This window comes from Manis javanica, chromosome 4 (assembly GCF_040802235.1).
Source record: "Manis javanica isolate MJ-LG chromosome 4, MJ_LKY, whole genome shotgun sequence".
NCBI classification, from domain to species: Eukaryota; Metazoa; Chordata; class Mammalia; order Pholidota; family Manidae; genus Manis; species Manis javanica.
In genome coordinates, this window is record NC_133159.1 from 145,715,978 (window position 1) to 145,733,116 (window position 17,139).

Below are 17,139 nucleotides of genomic sequence, written 5' to 3' on the forward strand. Positions count from 1 at the left end.
TGAGCAGTCTTAGTTGGAAGGTATTACCTCACTGTTCTATTTTGTCTTGAAATATTGTACCATGTGTATTTTCACCATGTCAACATAAGATTTCAGTAAACTACTCTATTTTGGCTTACACAGGTATCCTATTTGTTTTCGTAAAGTGATCCTGAGCTGCACTTCTCCATCCCATGATCTGGTTCTCTTACCTTTTTAGTTTGTGTTAACAACGGATTAGAGAGTCCTGCAAGAATCTTAAATAGTGTTGTGGTTCTTGGTCTAAACAAAAAAATCTCATCATGATTTGAAAATTTTTTATCTATGTCTTCCTTACCTCTCATACCCTTTTTCTCTTGCAGTAGATTGCTTGGAAAGTTTCCTACATTTTAGATATTTTTGACAATGGATTTCTAGCAAGTGACCATAAGTCTTCCCCCACACCGAAAAACAATGATGAGTTTTTTTTCTATTTTTTTTTTCTGGAAACAGGTTTTGTGAACAAAGCTATGGCTACAGATTCCCCCAGAAGACCCAGTCGCTGTACTGGTGGAGTTGTGGTTCGCCCCCAGGCTGTCACGTAAGCAAATACCAGATAATCCTAATAACTGAAGAAAAGATTACTCAGAATAGTAACTAACATTCAGGTTTCCTTTCTGAACAGTGCTTACTTTTGTAAAAACTATTTAATCTTGGCTTTATAGGATGATAAGTATCATTGCTAAGGCCAAGTAAAAGGAATAATTGGAGGGTGAAGTTGATGTATTCAGCACATTAGAGTACGTGAAAAGCACTCTGCTAAATTCTAAAGAGTAATGCTTTTTCATATTATAGTTTGGACAATTAGTGGGTCATTAAGTCAGTTGGGTGGATCAGGTTCATATTTCAAAAAAGAAATAGAACACAATAGAAAATATGGTTGGGAGTTAGTATTGTTTTGTGACACAGATATATTCATCTGAGTGTATATGTTTACTAGATCATGATATAAAATGTATCAAGTTTCAGTGTCATAAAGAGTACATTTCAGTAGATGGAGCATTCTTTGACAAAACATATCTGTACTTTTTAGGAGCATGTAATCTAATGTGGTTTTAAGATAATGTGTACTTGAAATCATTATAATCAATAGAAAAAATGCCAGTAAGACAGAATTTAGAGGGAATATTTTGGTGGGAATGTTTAGTATTGTGGATCTGAAAATGTTTCAGTAAGGAGCTAACATTTCACAGTGTACTCTAAAGGCTGAATAGAGTTTCGGCAATTAGAATCAAGAGTATGTTTTAGGCAAAGGTAATAGAGTGAGCAGAAGTGTGTAAGGCAAGCTATTTTCATAAATGAAAATATAGGAAAGTTGTCATATTTAAAGTAGATTAGGATGGACTGTTAAAATCCTTCAGTACCTGGATAAGAATGTGAAACTTGTTTTCTATAATCTTTTAAAATGTTCAAAGGAAATTGTAGCATTTTAGATTAGTTCCTTTGGGCAACTTAACATGTTACATAATGATTGCTTTCTCAGACTAACAAAAGTATATATGCAATATGCTATTTTACCATATTACTTCTTTTTTTTCCTTCCTCCATTCCCCAGGGCTATATTTCTTTGATAACTATGGATGATGGCAACAGCTTAAGCTTGTTATTAGCTCAGAGTTAGGTATTATTTCAGGCTTTATTTTACAGGTGAGAAAACCAAAGCAGAGAGTAAATTGTCTTAGGTAACAGCCAAGAAGGGGAACCTTGATCAAATCCAGGCATTTTGTCTCCAGAGTCTGTTCATTTAGGCAGTATTCTTTGCTTCTTCACTATATGGTATTCAACATATATTGCTTTTTGGAATGCAATACATAATTTTAGTGTTTTAAAAATATCTTTACTAATTTTATGTTCTTTTAACATGTAATGCTGACACATTTACTTCATGCCTAAAGTATTGGCTTATTGATTCTGGAGATACAAGGCAAATATGAGAGATGGATTCCTTTCTATAATAAAGTTTATATTCTCCTGGGGGAAACAGTAAATGAGTAAAGTAATTAAAGGCTCTGATGACTGCACAGTGTGCTTTTATAGAGAATGACTGGGGAGTGTGACTTAAGGCTGTCAGGGAAGGCCCCTCTGAGGAGGTGACACTTAGCTGGAAATCTTCTTGGGAAGGAATCCAAGCAGAAAGAAAGCTTGTGTAAAAAGGTCTTGATTCAAAGAGCTTGGTGTATCCTAGGATGGAAGTTGCATATGACTACAGCAGAGTAAATTAGGAAAGTGGCAGAAAAATGAGGTCAGAGAGGTAGTCCTGATCAAAATTTTTAATTTTTTTAGGCCTTATCAGTTTTTGTAGGTATCTAAGGCATATTTTTTATGGATTTAGGATAACTCGTAATATTTTCTTCAAATATACTTTTTCACATCTCTCTGAAATGAATATGATCTGAAATTCTTGAAAAGAAATTATTTTTCTTCACTTGCTGATTCCACATTCTTCCCATTTAAAATATCTTAGTGTCCTTAACAGTATAATTTTTATTATTGTTGTGCATTTTATTATTTTTTACTTTCCAGTCTGTGCTAGAAGTTCTGTGAGGACTTTTTTAATAACTCTTTAATAGCTCCTTCTAATGTCTGCACTTGCAACAAAATACAGATTCTTTTTGCTATATGCAGGTAAAAGATTAGGTTCATAACCAATTTAAAGAGAAGGTCGCTAAATACTGAGTCATCAGCAGCAGTTTTTCTTGCTCTAACTAGGGCATTCTTCTGCTCTGAGTCAAGAGGAAGGTCTGGCCTTAGCCTTCTGCCTTCACTCCTTCAAATACTAGTTAGAAATTATCTGTATCAAGTTAACAGAGCATGACATTTTTTAAATTAATAGATATCATTAATATAGAATCTTATGAAGGTTTCACATGAGCGATATTGTGGTGACTACATTCACCTGTATTATTGATTCCCTACCTCCAGACCCCAACACAGTCACTGTCTATCAGCATAGTAAGATGCCACAGAGTCATTACCTGTCTTCTCTGTGCTACACTGTCTTCCTCATGACCCCTCCTACACCATTTGTGCCGATCATAATGCCCCTCAATCCCCTTCTCCCACCCACCCCACCCACCCTCTCCCACCCCTTCCCTTTGGTAACCACTAGTCGATTCTTGGAGTCTGTGAGTCTGCTCCTGTTTTGTTCTTTCAGTTTTACTTTGTTGTTATACTTCACAAATGAATGAAATCATTTGGTACTTGTCTTTCTCCACCTGGCTTATTTGACTGAGCATGATACCCTCTAGCTCCATCCATGTTGTTGCAAATGGTAGGATTTATTTTCTTATGGCTGAATAATATTCCATTATATATATGTACTGCATCTTCTTTATCCATTCATCTACTGATGGACACTTAGGTTGCTTCCATATATTGGCTATTGTAAATAGTGCTGCAATAAACATAGGGGTGCATATGTCTTTTGGAATCTGGGATCTTTTTTTCTTCGAGTAAATTCCTAAGAGTAGAATTCTTGAGTAAAATGGAATTTCTATTTTTAGTTTTTTGAGGAACCTCCATATTGCTTTCCACAATGGTTGAACTAATTTACATTCCCACCAGCAGTGTAGGATGGTTCCCCTTTCTTCACATCCTTGCCAGCATTTGTTGTTCCTAGTCTTTTCAATGTTGGCCATTCTAACTGGTGTGAGGTGATAACTCATTGTGGCTTTATTTTGCATTTTCCTGATAATTAGGGATGTGGAGCATCTTTTCATGTGCCTGTTGACATCTGAATTTCTTCTTTGAAGAAGTGTCTGTTCATATCCTCCACCCATTTTTTAATAGGGTTATTTGCTTTTTCAGTTTTGAGGCCTGTGAGTTCTTTATATATTTTGGATGTTAACCCCTTGTCAGATATATCATTTATAAATATGTTCTTCCATATTGTAGGATGCCTTTTCGTTCTACTGATGGTATCCTTTCCTGTACAGAAGCTTTTTAGCTTGATGTAGTCGCATTTGTTGATTTTTGCTTTTGTTTCCCTTGCCCGAGGAGATGCATTCAGGAAGAAGTTGCTCTTGTTTATATTCAAGAGAGTTTTGCCTGTGTTTTCTTCTAAGAGTTTTATGGTTTCATGCTTACAGTCAGGTCTTTGAACCATTTTGAATTTACATTTGTGTATTGAGTTAGACAGTAATCCAGTTTCATTCTCTTACATGTAGCTCTCCAGTTTTGCCAACACCAGTTGTTGAAGAGGCTGTCATTTCCCCATTGTATATCCATGGCTCCTTAATCATATATTAATTGATATATGCCTGGGTTAATATCTGGACTCTGTTCTATTCCATTGACCTATGGGTCTGTTCTTGTGCCAGTACAAAATTGTTTTGACTACTGTGGCTTCGTAATAGAGATTGAAGTCAGGGAGCATAATTCCCCCTGCTTTATTCTTCCTTCTCAGGATTGCTTTGGGTATTCGATGTCTTTTGTGGTTCCATATAAATTTCAGAACTATTTGTTCTAGTTGGTTGAAGAATGCTGTTGGTATTTTGATAGGGATTGCATTGAATCTGTAGATTGCATTAGGCAAGATGGCCATTTTGACAATATTAATTATTCCTATCCTTGAGCACGGGATGTATTACCATTTATTGGTGTCTTCTTTAATTTCTCTCATGAGTGTCTTGCAGTTTTCAGGGTATAGTTCATTCACTTACTTGGTTAGGTTTATTCTTAAGTATTTTAGTCTTTTTGATGCAGTTGTAAATGGAATTGCATTCAGTCCATTTACATTTAGGGTGATTACTGATAGATATGTACTTACTGCCATTTCAGGCTTTAGGTTTGTGGTTACCAAAGGTTCAAGGGTAGCTTCTTTATCATCTAACAATCTAACTTAACTTAGTACTCTGTTTTAAACAAAATCTAAAGGTTCTTCTTTTTTCCTCTGTTCTTTTTCTTCCTCCTCCACTCTTTATATATTAGGTGTCGTATTCTCTACTCTTTGTGTATGCCTTGACTGACTTTGTGGGTAGTTGATTTAGTAATTAATTGGGCTCCTTCCTTTACTGTAGTTTTATTTTCTCTGGTGACAGCTGTTTAGTCTCAGGAGCACTTCCATCTATAGCAGTTCCTCCAGATACACTGTAGAGATGGTTTGTGGGAAGTAAATTCCCTCAACTTTTGCTTATCTGGAAATTGTTTAATCCCTCCTTCAAATTTAAATGATAATCTTACCGGGTAGAGTATTCTTGGTTCGAGGCCCTTCTGTTTCATTGCATTAAATATATCATACCACTTGCCTTTGGCTAGTTTCTGCTGAGAAGTCTGATGATAGCCTGATGGTTTTGCTTTGTATGTGATCTTTTTTCTCTGTCAGGCTGCTTTTAATACTCTGTCTTGTCCTTGATCTTAACCATTTTAATTATTATATGTCTTGGTGTTGTGTTCCTTGGGTCCCTTGTGTTGGGAGATCTGTGCACTTTCATGGCCTAAGAGACTATTTCCTTTCCCATATTGGGGAAGTTTTTCAGTAGTTATTACCACAAAGAGACTTTCTATCCCTTTTTCTCTTTCTTCTTCTGATACCCATATATGCGAATATTGTTCCGTTTGGATTGGTCATACAGTTCTCTTAATATTCTTTCATTCCTAGAGATCCTTTTTTCTCTCTGTGCCTCAGCTTATTTGTATTCCTGTTCTCTAATTTCTGTTTCATTTACCATTTCCTCTACCTCATCTAATCTGCTTTTAAATCCCTCCATTGTATGTTTCATTTCGGATACTGTGTTTTTCAAAGTTTCTGTTTCTTTCTTGAAGTACTCCCTGAGGTCTTGAATACTTTTCTGTAGCTCCATGAGCATGTTTATGATTTTTATTTTGAAATATTCATCAAGAAGATTGGTGATTTCAGTTTCACTTAGCCCTCCTTCTTGTGTTTGTGGGTTTTTAGTGTGTACTAGGTTCTTTCACTGTTTCATATATTTATTGATTACTCTGGAATAATAACTGTGTAGGTGGTGCTCTCTAGTGCCCAGAAAGTTTACTTTCTGGAGCTACCCAGCACCTGGAGTGATGGTGGGGCTTACAGGTGAGCGTCATTGGAATATGTTGGTAAGAAAGAGCTCTTTCCTGCTTGCCGGCCGCAGGGCCAGTGGGCTGAGCTCATAGAGAGGGGCCTCTTCTTTATGCATCTGTAGCTGCTGTAGGTGGGGCTATCCTCAGACTGGCCTGGCACAATGGTGGGGGCAGTAGGTTTGTGGGTGGAGACAGCAGGTTTGCGAGCCGGTGCTGGCAGGGAGGAAGGAGTGAAAGGCTGTGTAATGTGGTGGGTGGCCTCAGTCACGTTGTCAGCCAGGGGGATGGAGCACCTGAAGCTCTTGATAGTTCCCAACCTGCTGGGCTGAGTGTGCTGGGACGATTTTGTCCACCTGTCCTTTCTCCTGAGTAACAAGCTCTGTGTATTCCTTGCTCCTTTAGTAGTCCTCTTGCTTTTGGAAAGCCTTTCAAAGTGCCCACTTTTCTTTTGTCCTGGGGTGGCCAGTTATAGGTAACTGTTTTCCACAATCGGTGGAATCTCAGTCTCTCTGAGTATTCTGCCTGTCTTTGCTTTTGAACCCCACTGATCTCCAGAGCACCATGTAATGTGGGTGGTTTCTGCTCCTGGAGCAGATCTCCAGGGCTGGGTATTCAGCAGTCTTAGGCTTCTACCCACCCCCCTCCATCCCTGTTTCTCTTCCTGCCAGTGGGCTGGGATAGGGGGAAGGGCTTGGGTATCGCTGGATTGTGGCTTTGCTACTTTATCCTTTTCAGTGAGGTCTCTCTTTTCTCCAGATATAGGAAGTCTGTCTCAAGTCTTTTTTCCAGTTGCTCTTTCAGGATTAGTTGTTTTTGCTGTATTACTGTATTATATGTGGTTTTGGGACAAGGTTTCTGTCTCACTTCGCATGCCGCCATCTTTAAGCCCTTCTGATCTATGACTTTTAAGAAGAGACAGTGTTTAAAAATGTTGAAATCTCATTTGCATTGAGTAACATATACAGAGAAACTAGAAAGCGGGTTAGCAGAATTATCAGATGATGAGAATGTTCTTTTTTTTAATATTATGATTGACTATTTGGGCATGTAGAAAGAGCTTTTCCATGTTATGTCTTACACTGTCATGATGAATTTTGTCTATTCCACCCTTTTCCAGGGAGCAGTCTTACATGGAAAGTGTTGTGACTTTTCTACAGGATGTTGTGCCCCAGGTAAGTGTCTGTGTGTTTTCAGAAATTGTAGGTTTTACCATTGGCCAGGAAAGCTCTGAAATGTTCTGTTTCTTAAACTTGAAATTAGTGTCATCAGCTTCAGAAAGACATGGTGTTTTAACATCCTAAGCACTGTTATTATTATTAGGTATGTATTAATTTTGCGCTGACAGTGGCAGAATTATTATCCCTCAGGACTTGCTCTCCTAGTAGGAATCAAGGTGAGTTGTTAGTTGAGATAGGACTTGGGATTCTGTAGTTGGGTTCTACTTCCAAACTCTTTCTTGTGTCATAAATATTGCTTGTCTGAAGTGAGAAAAGCAATATATACTTTGCATTTCATTAATTTGATATCATATTAACTAAATAGTATACTGAGCACAAATCTGTATCACCGTCGTATTGAGTAGCATTTTTATGACAGGTAGAGTATGCCTTGTTACTCTGAATTACAAGAGAGTAAGCCTCTTACTGGTCCCTCTATGTAAATGTGAGGATAAAGACTGAGAGCAGTCCTCCTGGGATCATCTCTAGTGCACTGTTGCCCAGATGTAATGTAAGTATCACTTGGCACACTTGTTAAAAATAAAAATTTCCAGGCCCCTCTCCCAGAGAGTTTGATTCAGGGGAATCCAGGTGGCATCCGGCAGCTTGTGTCCATAGTAAGAATGTCAGGTGATTCTTGTGAAACAGTAGCTATGGGAAGTGCTGTTTAGTGCAACTCCTGGAGGGAAAAGTTTCTCTTTTCTCCTGTGGTGATGTCAGTGTTCCCTTACAAGTGTCAGACTTCCAAGGTATCTGTAATGGCACTAAAAGGACATCATAGATCCAGTGTTCCAGCTTCTTAAGCATCCTAGTGAAGTCTAAAAATCCAGGTTTCAGTGTGTTAAACAAATTGTATTAATGAAATAAGGGAAGGTACCCATGAATGTTGGTATTCCTTTATTATGTTCAATCAACTTTAATGCAAATAAAGGAAGAATAAATGCTTTCTTTTCTTAAGGAACTTGGTTAATAAGGGAAGTCAAAATGCTTGAAACACAAGCCGTAATAGTAACCTGTCAGTAAGTGTTAAATGTGATAGTACAGACTGAATATTTAACTGCTAAGGGAAAGCATAACCAAGAGACAGTGAAAGAGTCAAGTTCCAAAAGCACATTGGAAGTAGCATTAGTTGAAATGAACAGGAAGGTTGGGTAGTTGAAGTTGAAAGAAACTGGCTAGCTGAATACAATAGGCAACCAAAGCTATAGAGCATCCTGTATGCCACACAAAATGCCAGGCTTAGAGAGAAATATGGGGCAGAAATCCAACTTGGTCTTCTGCAAACTGCTCTCTTTTCTTAAACCCTGAGCCCTGGCTTGAGGCTAATTCCAAGGAAGGGGCATTTAAAATTTTTGGTAATTGCCTGCCCTGGAGTGCCTCTTTATCGAATTTTTACGAAGGCATATTTTGTGTTATTGGAACCCCTGTGTAGTGATCTGTTTTTGTTGGCTGAAGGAGAGAAGCTGTGATCAGAGACTTTGAGGGAATAGTTGGAGAGTTTGCTAGAGAAACAGAAATACTCGATTGAGTAATAGATTGAAAATAGAGGACTGCTAAAACTGTTAAGGTAAAAATGTTTGAAGGCAGAAGGTAATTTAGATTTTTATAATCATTATACATTAAATATTACATCAGGGATAAGCTGTGCATTTGTAAAAGTTTGGACCAGAGTAGTAACTATGGAAGTAGAGTTATAACCATGGCTCTAAGAATTAGAATCTTCATTCATGAAATTTATGTTGTCCAAGTTATTGTTCTAGTTACTGTGGAAAGAAAGCAGAAATTCAGGCAGGCAGATACTTTACTTGAGCATCCACTATGGGGCAGGCACTGTGTTAAGTCGATACCCTAAAGCTTCATGGTGTAGTGCAGCATTTGGCAAACTTCCTGTAATGGACTAGATAAACTTTGCAGTTTGTACTATCCCTGTCACAACTACACAGCACTGCTTTTCACGTAAAGGAAAGGGTGTGGCTGTGCTAAAATAAAACTTTATGAACATAGGTGGTGGGGCAGATTTGGTGACTCAAGGTCCCTTTTTTCCTACATTTAATCCAGAATTCCCCATTGGTATTTTACAGTCAGCCATTTGGAAAATGATATTTTTTGCTGATGTTATGTTCCAATTGGTGCTCTATTCTGGGAATCATCAAGTTCATGGAGCCCAGAAATTACTCTTTGGGTCTCCAAATACCCCCCAATAGGGAGAAAATCTGTTATTAGACTGATATCAGTTTCTTCAGTTATCACAAATAGAGTGAATCACAATAGGTGTCATTGATGGCTGGTAAAAGCCCTTAGCTGTGTCCTTTGATCTAATACTTATGAAAATTTATTTTAAATAATTCAACAAAGAATAAGTTGAAGCTCAGAACTTCCCATTTCAGTTTGTGTGAAATTTTCACATTTTCAATGTAAAAAATTAGAGGCAGCCCAAATGTCAGCAGCAGTCAAGCAAATTATGATAAATGGTCCCTATAGAATAATTTGCTAAAATTAAAAATTACACTTTTAACAATAGCACATAATAGAAGTTATTTTCTCTATAGTGAAAAAGTAAAACAATGTATCTACTGTGATTGTGGCTGTATCTTTTAAAATTCAGCAGTAACTTTGCACTTATGAATGTGTGTATCTGTTAGAAACCAGATAAAGAATAAAAACAAATAAATCCTGTCAGTAGTAGGGTGAGAGTTTTGACTCTAAAGAAGACATTCAGAGCAGTTGGATCTTGCTTGAAGCAGGAGGGCTAATAACCAGTGCTGGGAGGACAAAACTTTAGTGTAGCAGTGCATTGATCTCCATTTTAAGGTAGCAAGTGTAGGCTGGTTGGGTGCTGGATGAGTCAGTGCCTCACTGAGAATAAAATATCAAAACATGGGCAGAGTATATCATACACTGTAGGCCAAATGACATGATGTCACATGTCTTCTTTGTGCAAACCGGCAGGAAGCCACACAAGAAGCCCCTCTCAGATGCTTCAGTCAACTTCACAGAATTGTCTCAAAAATGCTTAGTAAAAGGGAACCATGTCTGCTAAGGAGAGAGGAAAATTTGGCATAGCAAAGGTATATGAGACTTGTTACGGTCTTATTTTGCCCTGAGGGGGAAAGAAGGGAAGTTCGAGAATCCCAGTGCACTTAGGGCCTCTTTCAGCCTTGCCTTGTTCTACCTGTTGCCCAGGAATCAAAGGAGAGCATCTTGCAAATGTTGCAAAGGAATTGGGAGAATGCTGAATAATGCTGTGGGTGATAAGAAGCAGCCTTATTATAAATCTGCTAAACCAAAGAAAATTGTGAAAAAAATGTCACTGCTTTACTGTGATATAGGTAAAAAGAAGTGCTCCGAAACGCACTGTGGTATCTTGGATTGGATCTTGGAGTAGAGAAAGGATGTTAGTGGAAAACCTGATGAAATCTAAATAAAGTCTGGGGCTTAATAGTAATGCATCAATATTACTTTCATTGTTTTGACAGATATACTATGGTAGGTAGGATTTGGTTAGATTGTTAACAGGAGAAATTGGCTGAGGGGTGTATGAGAGCTCTATGTACTGTATTTAATAATCTGAAGTTCCTACAAAATAAAGTTTTCAAGGAGGAAAAGAGCAAGGTCAATTAAGAAGAGGAAGAAGATGAGAGGGGGGCTGAAGATAAAGTTGATGAATTAGTTGGTGCTAATGCAGGTTTTCTTCTTCTCTAAAGGAATTAACTGTCCCATACATATCTCACTTGTTCTTTTAAAAGAAGACAATTGAGATTATAAGGATGTGTAAGATAATTTGTGTGTGTAGTAAACCTACTATTAAAGTAACCCTATTTTAGTAGTAACCTTGTATGGTATAGTTTGGAGGCTGTATATTGGCATGGAACTTTAAAGCAGGTCATTACATTTAAATGCACATTAAATGCATTTAAAGCACAAATTATATATGGGATGGTAGTTTTTGTATGCTTTTCTTATAGATTATATTAAATAATTGTTCTGTGAACTGTATCACTTTATAATTGAAAATGTTTTAGCTCTTTTGTTGACATTCTAAGTACTTGTAAGTATATATAATCTTTAAGCATTTTTAAATAAAAACATTTGCCTTATGGAGAGGTGACTCCCTCTGAATACTGATGGGTACTGTTGACACTTTTCCTATGACTTGATGGCAGTTTGTGCTTATTTTTGTGACCCTTGCAGGCTTGCAGGAACCAGCTGATAGGTTGGATCTAGAAAGCTAGATAAAATAATTAAAAAGTAATACTTTTTTTTTAAACCCCCAACCCTGGCCCATGCCCTTCACCTAGAATTGGAGATGAGCAGAAAGTAATACTATTGAAAATTCTAAGTAGAGTGTAATTGCCTGATCATAAACATATGGGGACTAAAAAAGATATGTATAGTAATTTTATTTCTTAAGCCTTCTTATCTTTGACCGATATAGGGGGTGATTTAGTTTTTTGAGCACCTTTGAATGATAGTGATGCTTCCTAACAGACTATGATCATTGTATTTTAGGTTTCTGCAATTCTTTAATAGCTTAAATATCATTTTATGACCAAGATGATCAGATTACTGGATAACTTTCTTTGGGAGTGAAAATATTACAAAATATGCTAGTTCCCAAGGTATAGTATTGGTGAAGTTGAAGAGGGATAGGGTTGGCTTTATTTACATTGCTTTTTGTTTTGAACATCAGTAATATTAGAACTATAAAACATTTTTATTCAAACATTTGTTTATTATGCAGGCTTACAGTGGAACACCTCTAACAGAAGAAAAGGAGAAAATAGTGTGGGTCAGATTTGAAAATGCAGATTTAAATGGTATGCTTTTAACTTTTTCTGGACATGTGAATTAAATGTTTGTTTGAGGTTGACCTCATTAGAAAAAGATTGCTTTTTCTTATATAGTAGTTTTCAAATGAATTCATTTTTAATTGAAAAAGTAACATAACCATGATACAGAAACTTCATTAGAATGAATACTGTATTGTACAATTCTTTAATTGTAACATGCAGTGCTTAGCCTTAAACTTTAAGTCCAAGTGAGATAAAAATTTCTTAGGAAAGAAGTTAATCAAGTGTCATAAGTTGAATATAATTGCAAAGTAATCATTAGTGTTGAGCTTTTTAGACTTCAAAATTATTTTTTTTGAACAGAATTTATGCCAGTCCAAGGCCTGTTTGTTTGCAGATACATGCCATTTCACTGCTCCTTCCTGTTACCTCTTGCAAGAGGGCTGCCTCTTGTCTGTTTCCCAGGCTACCATGTCTGTTGTCTTGTGAATGAGTTTGGGAGTCGTGCTGAGAAACTGATGGGGAGGATGGAGAAGGGGAAAAGAGTATTACTCTCTCCCCATCGGTGGCTGTGTTTTCTACGAGGTTCTAGCTTCTCCTCCACTGCTTTCCAGTTTTTGCTGGGTTACCCCAGCACCCTACACTCCTTTCTGTGTCCCTAGCCTAGGGGTGGTAATACGCTTCCTGTTGTGGCTAATCCAGTAGGTCTCCTCACAGTTCCTTTTTTCGGCTTCTCAGCTATTCTGTCACTTGTGTAACCAGTTGTCTGCATTCAATTCCCAATTACAAACACACTGGGTTGTTTTCATTTCCTAGTTGGACGTTGATTGATAAACTCTTCAGTCTTTGTCTCCTCTAAGATTTTTAAAACATGATGCTGCATTTTCTTTTAAAGGCTACTGTCTAGGATGAGCAAGGCTAAGTATTTCTTCTGCAAACTGGTTGCTTTTGAATTTTGTATTCTCTATTAGTTCTTTCTTCCAAATAATGACAACTTGTTGGACCCTCTATGGAGAAAAAAATCAGTCATTTGTATGGGCGATTATTTGTGATATATACACTTGTCCTATTTTGCTTTGCTTTGAAAGCTTATTTAAAAATTTTGTTTATTTTTATGACTGTCAAATTTTCCTTGTTTACTAGTATATTCTTCCTCCTTTTCTCTTTCTCCTTTATTAATAACTATTTAACTGTGATCTTTTGTTTTCTGTCATCTTTTCCTCTTGAATTCGGCTCTTCTTGCCTTTCTGGAAGTATATTTTTGCTTTTTGGGTGTCAGATGTATTGGGGGACTTTCTTTATTTAATAACAAAAAAAATGTGGTGTGGTCTTGAAAATATTAGTGCCAGATAGTAGCAAAAGTTTGTTGTACAACATAGGCAAAATGTTCAAAAATAATTAATTTTTAAAAGCAGAGCTTCATATCAGTAGTAAAAAAGAAATGATTTTAAAATCACAAAATTAACATTTAAAAATGTCATCAAAATAATCTTTGACTAGACATGTTTCTTTTTTTTTTAACAAGAATTGTTGAAGTAATATTCTATAAAGCCTTTGCTTTATTGAAGTAAAATGCATCTGGAAATTTAGATGGATCCTGCTTGAAAATTATTTTAATATTATGTGTCCTGTTGAACTTACAATGGTTGTCTTTAACTTAGTATCCCATATCTCAGTTGATTTATTAAGCTTTAAATTTATACATCTTCCTCTTAAATACTTTAGTGGACTCACACATCCTTTGGTCTATGTCATATCTGTATCATATTGATATTGTGTGAAGTTTTGGTCTGGGTGTTTAGAGATATACTTTTTGTTATCTTGGCTCTAAGGGTGTATGTGTGTGTATACTTGGTGTGTGTTTTAAGGTGATAGTAAATATTAGCAGGATTTTGATCCCTCTTACTTCCGTGGTCTCTTACAGCATTTCTTGAATTTGTCTCTTCTTTGTGTTTTTTCTTCAAGAATTTTTTTGTTTAGGTCTTTGTGTGACAAACCTGAGATATTTATAATTGAAAGAAAATTTGGCCAAGGGAAAGAAAAAGTAGGTTTGATGGCTGCAAGTGCATCATTTTGAAGAAGGCTAACAAGAACTAACTTTTCCACTGCACTGGAGTTTCTTGATCAGTCAGTTTGCAATCAGCCAGTTTGCCTTCACCTGGTGCCTGCTGCAGCCAGGATGCAATTCCTCAGTCACCGCCTTCTGTGACACCCTGAGGCAGGTGGTGGAGGGGATTCTTCTGAATGCAGCTACACTAGCTTAGCAACCTGCCTCTTGGTAGGTTAGGACAAACCTGGAGATTGTATTAGGTATTCAGGCAAAACAATTTAGAAGTCTGTTGGTTGTCTATAGATTTAAGTTATTTTAGATTATCAATGAAACTCTGTTAGCTGTTAATCAATTTAAAAGTTACAGTGTTTGAATTAAACTCTGCTTTGGTGATTGTTTTCTGTTTTTTGTTTTTTTTTTTTCAACAGCCTGGGAGGTCTGCTTTTGTGCGAGGAATTATATTAAGTGGTGCCAGTTGGTCCCTTTTCTGTAGGCTGCACCCAGTTAAATTATGGCTTATTATAGAGTTGGGGGTGGAGCAGATAATAACTAACAGGAGATCCGATTAAGACCTTAGATCCTAAGGGACCTAGGTTGTTGGGATTCTCCAGTCCTGGATCCTCCTAGATATATCTCCATTCCCAATCAATGTGCTAACTTTGACTTGGTGTTAGGTAGAGACTACTCCTTTTGGAGTTGATCCGAGAGCAGGATTAGGACTCTTTGTATCATGGTCACTGTTCTGTTTCTGCTTTGAGGCAGTCTGATTTATACCTAAGCTTGTTTCTCTTGAGGCACCATACTGAAAGAAGTATAAGACGTAGCCACAGCAGTTTAATATCCTGGTATTTCCATCAGATTCCCTAAAGGTGAGCATATAGTTGGAGTCCCAAAAATATCAGGTTAACCAGCTGCTTTGCTACAATATAGCAAGAACTCCCAACTTTCTGGCCTATTTGGGAATTCTTACCACCCTCTACCAACCTAGCCCATCTGGACTTTGTCAATTCTAATATCAAGTCTAGTACTATTTGTAGGCATCAGTTTTTATATTCAACAGGCTTTATTATTATTATTTTCAGTTGCAAGGGTTTGTGTTAAGGGAATCCAAAAAAATTTTAAATTGTGGTATCCTAATTTATAGTGCATAGCTTAGTAGTGTGAAGTACATTGGCATTTTTATGTCTCTCTAGAACTCTTTTCATCTTGTAAAACTGAAACTCTATATGCATTAAATAACAACTCCACATTCTCTCCTTCCCACTAGCCCTTGGTTTCTATTTCTATTTCTATTAATTTGACTACTCAAGGTACCTCAGAGGTGGTATCATAGTATTTGTCTTCATGTGACCTGCTTATTTCATTTAGCATATAATATCCTCAGGCTTCACCCTCAAGGTTGTAGAATATGTTGGAAATCCTTTCTTTTTAAGGCTGTTTGAAATACGATGAGATAAAAAAAATACCAGTGAAGGAAAAAAAGAGCTGCTATGGATACAATGGTATGATGTTATGATAGAGGATTGATGGTATGATAGAGGATATAAAAAGAAACAAGAGTCAAAGAATAAGGATTACTTAAAGCTATAACATTTCTGAAGAATAGCATACAATTTTTACAGAATTAAGAGTTTCATTCAAGAGTAATAAAGTCTGCTGTTCCACCATCTAGAAAAAGAAAAATAGCACAACAAATGACTGAACAGATTTTAAAATAAGAGAAAGGATATTTTGTTCCTATAGTGACCTCAGGGCTTTACATGTGGCATTTGAATCCTTCTAAAAGTAGCGACCTGGGATCAAGGTGGTAGCTGTAATAGAAAGAAGGCTGGATTGAGTATTAAGAATCCTGAGATTGCTCTTCAGCTTTGTGTAAATTATACCTAGCTTGTTCTTGTCAATGATAAAATGAAATAGGCCCCTGCTCTCATATTAAACAGGATTGTTGTGTGTCAGACTAGATGATGTATATACTGAAGCATACTAAGAATTATAAAGACCACTTAAATGTTAGCTATGAAGAGAATTAATTGTGCCCTAGAAAAATAAGTATAATTCTGAATTTTACTAGACATAGAATCAAGTGATATTAACTTTATGCCATTAAGTGCCTGTCAAAAGAAAATCAGCAGGAAAAAATTACTGATTATAAGCTGTGTTAAAGATACAATCTTTTTATTTGAGTAACAGGATGTCAGTAATGTAGAGGATGGAGGTGAGGAGGTGTGTCTTTATTTGTGTTTTGAAAAGAGCAGTCTGACTTTAGTGTGGAGTTCAGTGGGCAGTGGTAGATTTATGCTTTTGTAGTGGATGTTGTAGTAGGCAGTGGCGGTGGTCGGGGTAAGAAGAGAGCTATTTAGGATGACACAGAGATTGGTGATAGATTTATTGCTAGTAGGAAGAAGGAAGGAGGAAGGCAGTTTGTGACTTTGCTAATTGGATAGAAAACCATGTTGGTCACCAAAAAAGGGAACCCTGGAAGATCAGATTTGAGGAGGAAATCATTATTTTTGAGTGGAATTTGATTTTCTTTTGAGGCATCTGAAAACCTGTGTTGAAGAAGTAAGTCACTATCAGATACTAGCCCAAGCAGTGGATAGAATGGGATCACTTGGGGAGGGTATACTCTGAGAAGAAAAGGGGACTTTAGGAATTAGCTTTGAGTGACTACAGTATTTGAAGGGTAGTAGGAAAGGATGAGTCAACAGAGCAAATGGTGGAAGAGTGACTAAGAAATAGGAGGCAAACTGGGAGGTCATGCCTGGAAAACCAAGGGAAAAAGGAGAAAATGGTGAGCATTGGTTATAGCTGCTGAATAGACTAATAAGATGTGCTTGAAAAACATATATTGGATTCAGTAACTTGGAGAATTTTTTGTGGCTATAGCAAAAGTCACTTGGGAGGATTTGTAAGGGACAGAAGCCATTCTGAAATGGACTTGAGGTGAATGAGACATGAAGAATAGATGACACTTATAAACACCTCACTAAAGGAATTTAGCTTCTAGGAGAGGGGAGTGATGTAGTCAAAGGGAGAGGGATTT

At 36.9% G+C, this 17,139-nt stretch overlaps 1 protein-coding gene across 24 annotated transcripts in view; it reads left to right on the plus strand.

Moving 5' to 3' along the window:
• The window catches only part of BCAS3 (BCAS3 microtubule associated cell migration factor), a 632,290-nt gene that overhangs the window by 1,095 nt on the left and 614,056 nt on the right, over window positions 1–17,139 (plus strand). For all 24 annotated transcript variants that reach the window (XR_012130638.1, XR_012130636.1, XR_012130640.1 and 21 more), the window contains exons 2-4: window positions 472–559; window positions 7,157–7,211; window positions 11,998–12,073. Coding sequence is in view for 18 of the 24 variants with exons in the window: in XM_073235300.1 (XP_073091401.1) it covers window positions 489–559; window positions 7,157–7,211; window positions 11,998–12,073 (202 nt within the window). In the remaining 6 variants the exon portion in view is untranslated. The remainder of the gene's footprint in view (window positions 1–471; window positions 560–7,156; window positions 7,212–11,997; window positions 12,074–17,139) is intronic.